The sequence below is a fragment of the Melopsittacus undulatus genome, chromosome 12, assembly GCF_012275295.1.
Source record: "Melopsittacus undulatus isolate bMelUnd1 chromosome 12, bMelUnd1.mat.Z, whole genome shotgun sequence".
NCBI lineage: Eukaryota > Metazoa > Chordata > Aves > Psittaciformes > Psittaculidae > Melopsittacus > Melopsittacus undulatus.
The window spans coordinates 2,595,069-2,605,529 of record NC_047538.1 but is presented as its reverse complement, the minus strand read 5'-3'; the positions used below and the strand labels follow the sequence as shown (position 1 = coordinate 2,605,529).

Genomic DNA, 10,461 nt, shown 5'->3' with positions numbered 1-10,461 from the left:
GCTTTCCCTGCGCGCTGGGAAGCTCCTGCCTCTTATTGGTACCCCCTTCCCCGGCCGTGGATAAAGGAAAGGAGCCGGAGCCTATCGCCGCCCGCTCCCCCCCCCCCTTCACCGCCCCAACTTCGGCGCTTTAACAACTTCTAAACCCTCCATCTGACATTCTCCCCCCCGCTCTTCCTCCTCCTCCTCCTCCTCCCACCTCCCTTCCCCCCCCCAATACCAGCATCCTTTAAGCGACAGCACCAACCACTTAAGGAAAAAAAGAAGCCAACAACAAAATAAGGGGGGACTCGCTCCCCCCTTTCCCCCCCCCCTTCCCCCCCCCCCCCTAAGCCCAGCCCAGCTCCGAGGCAACTTGGGCCGCGCCTGCCTCTCCCGGCAGTCGGGTTTACATTCCTGCGGAGCGCCCGCTCAGGCCGGGCGTGACATAGCCCTAAAACTTTACGAAGACTCTCTGGTGGGTGCCCCCCCCCCCTTCCCACCCCCTCCTCGTTATTCCATATATTTTTCATTTTGGACCCCCTTTTGGAGCAAAGATTTCTCCCTTGTTTTGCAGCCGCGGGCTGGAAGAGAAGCGCTTCGGCTCCGAGGAGACGCATCCCAGCATCCCCCCCCCCCGCCCCGGCTCTCTCGGCTCTCCCGGGGCTCAGGGGTACCCTCCCCCTTCCCCTCTCCCCTCCCCGGTTTGAACCGGACCCTCTCCGCTGCCCCGATCCCCCCCTCCTCACACCATGGCAGCTCTGCCCGGGACGGTGCCTCGGATGATGCGCCCTGCTCCAGGGCAAAACTACCCTCGGACGGGCTTCCCGCTGGAAGGTAGGTCCGGGAAAGCGCCTCCCTGAACTGCTCCTTCCCCAGCACCTCGGGGGGACCAAGGGTAAAGGGGTGGGCCCGGCCTCAGCATCCAACTTCTCCCCAGTATTCAGCTCCTTCTCGCTTTAAACGCTCCATCCCTGCAAAATTACCGGGATTTGCTTTATTTCCCCCCCTGTTTATATGGTAGTTTCGGGCATCCCGCAGATTTAGGGGGACAGGTTCCCACGGGTTAGGTTTTCCTTTTCTTTTTCCTCTTTCTTTCTCCCTTCCTTTTCCCCCTTCTTTTTCCTTTTCTTCTTTTTTCCCCTCTCTTTCCTCCTTTTTCCCTTTCAACCAGCAGAATGCCCCAACGCTTTCACCATCCCGCAAAAATGGGGAAAACCGACTAAACTGATCGTGTTCCACTTTTCCAAGCGGAAAATAAGGGAGGAATAAAAACACTCTTAAAGTACATTGTAGCCAGGGTCTCCTTGGCCGGAGCTGGCGAGGGGACGGGGGGGACTTTGTAGCTGTCACCTCGCCAAGTGTCATCCCAATCTCGCAGCTCATCCATTTCCCCATCATCTGCTTTCCTTTATTATTTTCCCTGCGTTATGGGTTATTATTTCCAGGCATACACCGGGAATTACATATATCTAAAAAAAAGGGCAAAATCCAAGCGGGACCCTTCTCCCCGCATTTATTAAACAGGAAAATTTCCTCCTGACCGTGATCAAGTGGCGAAACTCAAACCTGGGCAAAACCACGCAGGCTGCAAAACACACAAGCTGGGGGGATTTGGTGAAGTGCTTTTCTGTAGCAAATGAAGTAAAACAGACGGCAAGGGAAAGGATCAAAGGATTACAACAATATTTGCACAACATGACTGGGAATAATGAAAAGAGAGAGCGGCCGGCGGTTTTAGTACCTCTTGAATGTAAAATTGGCCACTCGAGTGTTATCTGTCGATAATGATATATCCAGGGAGTGCTGGCCGAGTGACTTGGAATTAGTGGTGCATGATTCTTGTTAAATCGCGAGGCAATTTCTGGAATCGACTTTTCTTTGTATAAAGAACAGCCCCTCGCCCCCTCCAGCCTTCCCGCAAATTACCCAGCTGAGTTCGCTCCCCCTTTTTTTCCCTATGTTTTCCTTCTTTTATTTTCCCCCCCTTCCCTTGTTTTCCAGCCTGTGAAATCGTCTTAATCTGCAAGATCTCCATTGCGAGATATTAAATACATTGGGGAGAGGGATTAAGGAGCCGCCGCTCCGGAGGGGGGGATGCGCTGGACAAGGTGTCAGGGAGCCGCGCTTGTACCGCGCTTGTTCCGCCTTAACCAACACCCCCCAAAACCACAGGAAAAATCAAAAGGGAGAAAAGCCCCTCGAGGGTGTTTCCAGAGGTTATTTCCCAAAAGTTTGTTTGGAAGCAGCTGTAATTCGGAGAAAAAAGTGGGGTGGGTTTCTGGGGGGAATGGGAAGTTTCTTTAGGGGCTTGCTATGCGGTTTTCAATCGTTCCTTATTTCAAACGTTAAAGCTTTTAAACCAGAGGTGTGGAATGACAGGAATTATATAGAGAGGGAGACACGGGCACAGCGGCGTGATGGGCTACGGGCTGGTTTAATTTCCCCTCTATCAACGGGAAAAGTCTTTCCCCATGATAAACGCGGAGGCCAGGGGATGAGCGAGAAGTTTCTCCCTTCTTTACAAGCTTCAGCCCACAAGAGAAGCTGAAGGTGCGGGGAGGGATGTGCCCCCATTTGCCGGATTTTCGCCTGTTTTAACTTTTTCCCTCCCAATTGTTGGGATGTTTTTTCCCCCCTTTTGCTCTCCAGTTTCCACCCCGCTGGGCCAGGGCCGGGTGAACCAGCTCGGAGGGGTGTTCATCAACGGCCGACCGCTGCCCAACCACATCCGTCATAAAATCGTGGAGATGGCCCATCACGGGATCCGGCCCTGCGTGATCTCCCGGCAGCTGCGGGTCTCCCACGGCTGCGTCTCCAAAATCCTCTGTAGGTACCAGGAGACGGGCTCCATCCGTCCCGGAGCCATCGGAGGCAGCAAGCCCAGGGTGAGTGTAATGCTGGGGCCGAGCTGAAGCCCTCGCCTCAGGTTACAATGCAGATTTCTTCAGCGGGATAGAAGTTTCTCAGGTGGATACTCAGGGAAAAGAGGGAGGAGAGGAAAGGGGTTTAATAAAGCTGCGATTTGCAGGCTCCGATGGGTAGAAACTGATGCCGAGTTGAAGGCTATGAATAACTTAAAGTGATTCCCTATCCATGTGCAACAAGTGGTGTGAGTTCAAGCATTTGCTTCGGCCCCGGGGTTGTGGGCAGGAGGAGAGCTGATGTTTTAGAGAGTAATAAATCGCTGGGTGTACATTAAGCATTCCCTGCACCCCCTCCCTGCCTCCTTCTCCCATAAGGCTCAGGATAAACCCATCCTGGCTGGTCTCTGTACTCCCCAGGGAATCTACTTTAAGGGTGGCCAACATTTTGCTTTTTCCCTTCTTTCTTTCCCTCCTTTTCCCCATTCAGATCCCCATTTTCAGCCCCCCAAACTAGCAGCCAGGGTAAGGAGGATTGAACCGAGCTGAACAGCTTCTCTTTTCAATTAAAAGCGCTTCTTCTCTCCCCTTTCCCTCTCTCTGCACACGCGGGCACGCACCGGTGTCCCTTGATCACAAAAGCAGGTTGCAACTCCTGACGTGGAGAAGAAAATCGAGGAATACAAACGGGAAAACCCCGGGATGTTTAGCTGGGAGATCCGAGACAGGCTCCTGAAGGACGGGCACTGCGACCGGAGCACTGTGCCCTCAGGTGAGAAGGCAGCTTGGCAAGAAGGACACCCCGATTCCCATAGGAAAATGAAGGGAATTGAGGATTGCCACCACAAAATGTTTCTAGGGGCTATAAACATCTTCTTGGCCTTTGCTTTGATAGAGGAGAGGGGAAAATAAATCACCCCAAGAAAAGCCACAGCAGCAAATAAACATCACGGGGGTTGTGCCCTTGCCACGCTGCGGTCTGCTGGGAAAACAAACACAAACACAACGGTTTTTCCAACTTATCCCAACTCCCATGAAAGCGGGGAAGGATGCCCGGTGCAGAGGGAGACTGCCTGGATGCAGCCCCCAGATCCAAAGATACAGGGACACCGGTTGTCCTTTTGGGATCTGCTTGCTGAGCGGGGGTTGCACAGCAGCATCTCCATCAGCAAGGGATCCCCATCGCCCATGGAAAGTGACCTTGTACCCCAGTATCGGGCCTGCAGGGATGTGCTTGGGGTCTGATGAGCTTTTTAGGTCCTGTGAGCTCCCTTCTATTTTTTGGGGGGATGAGCCTTCTCTGTAGGTCACATCTCCCCCAAAGCAGGACAGGGACCAGATTTGAACCCAGCTTTCAGGGTCCTATTTGGGACTGGGGTGGCAGCTGGGTATTGGGGGTCTTTTCCCTGTCACAAGGTAGGTTGTAATCCAGGGGGTGCGTGCCTCAGGGTATTGCACTGGCTGTGATGCTCTGGAGGGTGTTGTGCACAAGCGGGTGCTGCTCACGTCGGCTGTATCGGGGGGACAGTGATGAGCGCATCCAACTTCGGGTGTCCACTCGGTGACCTCAGGAGTGTTTTGGAGGGCACAGAGGCCCAAGCATGTGTGTACCCCTGGGAAAAGGGGGTGCAGATGCCCTTCGTGTGTGCACAAGGCCTCCTCCCCAAGTCCCGCAGCCCCAGCTTGGGTTTTCCCAGCCAGCTCCCACCTCGCCTTTCCAGGCAGCTTATACTTGCCTTTTTGTCTTTGACTGTCTGAGGTTTAGTGAGTTCGATTAGCCGTGTGCTACGCATCAAATTCGGGAAGAAAGAGGAAGAGGAGGACTGCGACAAGAAGGAGGAAGATGGGGAGAAGAAGGCCAAGCACAGCATAGACGGCATCCTGGGCGACAAAGGTAAAGGCGGCCGCGAGTGTCCGAGGGCTTGACTTGGAAGGGACATTGAGGAGAGGGGACATGTCCCCCCTTATCAAGAGTAAGACAGGATGACGGCTTCAGAGCCTCTTGTATTTGCCCTCTCTGCAAGCAGAGTCGAGGGTGCGACGTATGGCTCTGGAGGGGATGGTGGTACCCAGCCCCTCAGGCGGCGGATGCTTCCCCAGGAGGAAGAGTTGCTGGTGGTTTGCTCTGGATTAATTATATATAAGAAGGGAAAGGAGATGGCTGAGGGGGGTGGGAAGCATCTCTGATTTCTAAATGAATTTGTTAAACAGATTTCTCTCCTGCTCTCTAAGTGGTCCCCTGAAACTCCAACTGACAGTTGACCGATTTGGCCAATCAATATCAATTAGAGGAGCCGGGATCGGCGCTGCCGCCGGCACTGGGGAAGTGGGGAGGGGAGATGGGGAGTCCTCGGATAGGGGGAAACGGGGTCTGAACCCCTAAATCCAATCAGGGGCAATAAATGTGGCGTTCCTGATGAAAGGCATGAGGCCAGGCTGGTGTGAGGGGTAATCTCGCTGTTGTCACCTCCCATGTTTGGCACTTACCTTGTGGGAGGAAAAATGAAACTCTGTAAAGGCTGTAAATGTGAGGGATGAGGTGCGGCACCGTGGCACTTGTCATTTGCTTTTTGGCGAGATCGGTGGGGGTGATGACTCCCCTTCGCCCCCCAGAAAAAGAGGGAAAGGTGCTGGTTTTAGGGGGCATCATTGAGGTTTATTGATGAGGGAAGTTTGGAGCAGCGGGAGGGAGGAGCTGGAGTATCGGTTTAAGCAGAAAATTATTCCCTTGTGTAGCAGAGCTCAGCACTTTTTTTGGGGGGGAAACAGCAATTATCCAAGACTTGGGGATGGGCTTCAGGAAATTGGGGTTGGCTGCTTTCCTCCCAAATTGATGGTAAAATAGCGATGGCGGTCGGAGTTCCGGGATGAGAGGTATTTTCCACATCCTCAATCCGGGTGTGGGAAGCAGCGGGGGAATCGCTTCCAAAGTTTCTTCCTAGCCACAAAGTTTTCCCTATTTTGGGACAATGCGGGTGAGTGGGGAAATATCGGGAGGGCACAAAAAAAAAGCTTCTCCGTGTCGCCATCAAACGTTCCTGCGAGTTTTAAATGAAGGTGCACAAAAGGGGTTTATTTAAGGATCCGATCCCCCTTTTTTTTCCAACCTTGAAGATGAACTTCACTTACAAAGACCTTCAAGTCTATTGAAGCTTTATAAGTAAAAGATTCCTGACCACAAAAGCAAACAGTAGAAGAAGAGAAAAAGGGGGAAAAAAGGGGAGGGGGGAAAAGGGGGAAAACCCTGGGCTGCCTTAAAACGGGAGTAAAGGGATGGGGGAGGGAGGGCTTGTCTATTCTCATTCAAAATTCGGCAAGGAGGAGAAAAAGTTTGGACAAAGGGCCGAGGAAGGGAAGAAAGGGAGATAAATTATTCAAAACTCCCTGCTGTTAGATAGTTTTGTAATATTATAGGACCGTCTGTTGGAAAAAGAGGAGCCGTTGGACGTTGCAAAATGTTGCTTGTGATTTGGAAACAGGCGATGCTCATTTGCAAATCGGGGCTATTGTGTCCGCTAAGAGCTCCCCCCCATCACTTCGGGGTCACTTTCTATATGGGGGGGGGGGATTTGGGGGTTCGAGATTAATTTTATTCGAGCCTCATCACTTAAAAAAAATTACAAATTTTAAGATCATTTATTTACTTTCTTGTCCGTTCCCGTTTTCCCCATCACCACCCCCAAAAATCAAACGCGTAGGGATGGAGCTGGGGGCTTTTGATTCCTTAAGACCAGTGCGTGTCAATAAGCAAAACGAAACGCTCTCTTCTTCCTTCATGGGCAATATCGCGGACAAATAAATCACGGTCCCTCAGTTCTGTGTGAAGCCAGCTCGGTTTGAATCCAGGGCAAATTCCTGACGCCGGAGCCCTCGGAGCTCCGCGGTACCTCTGCAGCGGCGCTCCCCTCGCGGCCCTTCCGATAAACCCCGCTTTATCCTTAATATTTTCAGTCCTCTTTTTCTCTCCTTTTCCATCGCGTCCTGGCTCTTCTGATGGGAAATTTACCCCAAAGAAGCTCCGGTTTGGGGGCACGGGGGGGGTGGGAGCATCAACCGCGGCAGCGGGATGGAGCCGGCGGCGGCCGAGCGCTGCCGCGATCGCAGCAAGATCCAACGCGATTAAAACCTAACCCTTAGAAACTGATAATAATGAAAACTAAACTCGAATTTACCGCCGTCAATGTGTGTTTTCACGTCCGGAAAAGTTGCAATGGCCCCGATTAGGCGAACGGGTGATTTAACTTGTCAAATATTCAGGGGCGGTGAAGGTAGGCTCGGGTTTGACTTTTAGTTTTGGCTCGAAAATAATCATATTCTTTAGAGATGCGGGTCCCTCCCCATCCATTTTCCTTGGGAAAATAAAAACACAGCCGCGCTCCTGCCACTTGTTCTCCAGCTCCGCTTTTCCTGCGCGGCTTTGGGTTGGGTTTGAGGGGGGGGTTAAAAGCATTTGTATTATTCTCGCGGATGGGGGGAGAGGGGGGAAACTTTGTTTTGACCTTTTTCCTCTTGACAAACGCCTTTGCTCCATTTGCGGGTTCTCCTTGCGGGGAGCCGGAGGAAGACAGCCCTAAATGCTCTCTCTTTTTAAGTGTTAAAGAAAGCTTCCACCCTGCGCCTGTTTCTTTCTATCGTCTGCTTGGCATTTAATAATGTTAAGACTTATTAGAGCTGGTAATGAAAACTGTGGCTGTTGAATAGGGAGCTGTGTTGGAGAAGGGTGTAATAGCTCCAAGGCATGCTAAGAAATGTATTTATCCCCAATCAGTACTCACTCTCTGAGTTCCCAGCACAAACGTTAAGTTGAAGGGTTTTAAGGCAGATTAAATTGAGCCTTTATTTCTTTGCACTTTCATCTTTAAACGGCTCACTCCAGCTCGCCCTGGGCATATATTCATGAGGCTTCACTATATTTTTTTCCCCTTATTTTATTATTTATTTCCCCCCCCCATATCCTTGTTAAAACCGAGTTATTATTATTTGGAGCTGTTGTTATTTATTATGACTGGTGGGGTTTATTAGGGAGGGTCACGCGTGGCTGATGCGCTGCTCTTCCTTGCTGCTCGATGGGGAAGGAGGAGGAAAAGGGGGGGAATTTGAGCACCCCCAAATCTCAGGGGGTGCTGGGGAAGATGCTCAACCTTCAGTGCGGGAGGAGCAAGGAGGGGGCTCATCCTGGCGGCGTATTAATTGCAAACAGACGTGGATGAAAGGGGGGAGCTGGGGTTATGCGGGAGGAGAGAGAAGTTCAGAAGCGTGCCGTGTGTCCCCCCCCCGCCATGTGTCACCCCACGGTCACGCGTGGGGCAGCCGGTCCTGGTCGCCCTGTACGGCAGGGGGGTGTGGGGGATGCCCGCGGAGGATGCTGAGGGTTCTAGCGGTGCTCGAAGGGTGCGGGAGGGGGCCCGTTGTGTGATACCTGAGCTGAATTCAGGGAGTTTTCATTCATTTCCTTCTCTTCTTCATTTCGCCAAACTCTGCTTTCCGACGCGGAGTTGTTTCCACCGATCATTGCTTCGTTCCTCACCCTCGGGATGGGGAAACCCGAGTGGGAAAACCGGGAGGGGGGATTTTTATTGCGGATGGGAACGGTGTCCAAGTGTGAACAACAACTTGAAGGGGGCGATATTTGGACATTTGGAGGTGATAATTTAATTTAGTAGCCGTCATTGATACTTATTGGGGGGTGGGGGGGTGGAGAATGGAAACAGGAGGAGGCTGGACTGGCTATACAAGGTCCTACAAATTGAATTAGGGGGGAAAGGGAGAAGCAGAAAGTGGGGAACCCCCCTCCGGGAAGGCGTTTTACTTCCCAAACTGGGATGGGGGGAGATGCGGAGTCAATTTATCAGCAAACAATCTGCATTGATTTAAAACCAACAAGCGCTGTCTCTGTAAATGTATGTTTAGAAGGGAGCTGGGGGGGGCGGGCGGGGGGGGAAAGAGACACTTCATCAAATCAAGGGATTACGAAAGGTTGGCAATCTAATCAAACAGAGCCCAGGCGGGATTTGTGAGTGTTGCGAGTGGGATCAGCTCTAATAATGGGGGGCAGGAAAGAGATAGGGTAGTGTCAAGCAATTCATTGGCTTTAGGCTGAGTTATTCTGTGCATATTTCAGGGAGAAGAGGGAAAAGGAGGAAAAAAAAAGGGAAGAAAGAGGCAGGGAGAGGGAGAAGGAAGGGGGGTGGATGTGAGCACACACGGAGCTTACATGGCACAAAAAAAGCTGAGACAAATGAGGTACAACAATAAACACAGATAACAATTACAAAGGCAAACAGTGGCTTTTGGGAACAAGTAGCTGCAGAACCTGGTCTACATAAACAAAGTAGGCAAATGTTTGCAAGATAAACTCCTTCCTAAATCAAGTGTGACGGGAAGGAGAGAAGAGAGGAGGAGAGATAAGGTTGGAAGGGGGAATAAACGAGTATAATCTAATACAAGACGTTTTAAAAAACAAACTTAAGACAAGGATGCAGGGAGAGAGGTTCAATTATACAGTAGGGAGTGAAATAATATAAGGGAGATGTTTGTGATCCAGGGTTTGTTTGAGGTTTTTTTCTTTTCCTACATCATCCCCCCCGTTCGCTTTGGGGGAGAAAAATCTGTTCAGTCATAGACCGAGGAACAGGAAAGGGGAATGCTGGTATCGGAAGCTCTGGCTGGCAAGTGGGGTGCCCGGGGTTCAGCTCGGATGGGAAAGGAAATACGTTCGGGACGTTATAATCTCTAATTCGAAGGTGGACGGTAGATTACATTGCCCCGTGAGGGGTAGGAAGCAAACATTTGGCGATGCTGGAGAGATGGATGCCGTGATAGGGGCGCAGAGGAAGGAAGCCGTAAAGGTCTAGTTCTAATCCGAGGTTTCGCCCGTAATTGGGTAAGAGAGAGAAGGCAGAGATTGAATTAAGCGTCAGGAAAGGCTGTGAGGGGAACGTGTGATCCAGGTGTGCGCGGGGGTTATTAGGAAACAAACAGATCCCCCTCCCAAAAAAAAAAGAACCCTTCTTTTAACCCCAAAATAATGTAAAGAAATAGTTTAAGGCTGTGTTGGGGCTTATTCTACTTTTATAAAGCCATGTATATATGGCTCTCTCCAAATGAGAATTGTATATAAGAGGGGAGAGACGTGTCTGCAGTGTGGTTAAAGGAATTAGATATTTACCAGTTTGAAATAAGCCTGGTTATAAAAAAGAAGGGGGAGAGAGAGAGAGAGAGACACTGAAAAGATGAGACGGGAGAACACTTCAAACGAATTCATCATCTGGAGTGGTGAAGGGGAGATTTAGAGACAGTATTGGGAAGTTATTTAGATATTAATAACATATTTTCCTGAGGCGTCAGGAGTGCCTCCATACGCACTTTTTTCTCGCAGCTATTTGGCTGGGTGAAATATGGGAGACCCAAATGTTGGGAAGAGATAACACAATCAGCCTAGCCCTGGTCCTGTGACTGCATCATAGCATTAAACCCGGATTAACCTCCCCTTTCTCCCCCTCCCCTTCTTCCCAGTTACTTCCCCCCCATCCCAAAGCCCCCCCCCCCCCCCCCCCCCCCCATTCCAAGAAGCTTTCCAAATTTTTCAGGGGAATTTACATGGCAGGATTTTAAAGCA

General features: G+C 51.0%; 1 protein-coding gene across 4 annotated transcripts in view; it reads left to right on the top strand.

The window, feature by feature from the left end:
• The first annotated feature begins 731 nt into the window (after positions 1-731).
• The window catches only part of PAX7 (paired box 7), a 98,980-nt gene continuing 89,250 nt past the window's right edge, over positions 732-10,461 (top strand). For 2 of the 4 annotated variants that reach the window (XM_005145422.3, XM_005145419.2), the window contains exons 1-4: positions 732-816; positions 2,632-2,867; positions 3,486-3,615; positions 4,609-4,737. In XM_005145422.3, coding sequence (XP_005145479.1) covers positions 732-816; positions 2,632-2,867; positions 3,486-3,615; positions 4,609-4,737 — 580 coding nt within the window. Of the gene's footprint in view, positions 817-2,631; positions 2,868-3,485; positions 3,616-4,602; positions 4,738-10,461 lie in introns of all 4 variants that reach the window. The other 2 variants (XM_005145421.3, XM_005145420.3) reach the window with 2 other exon arrangements.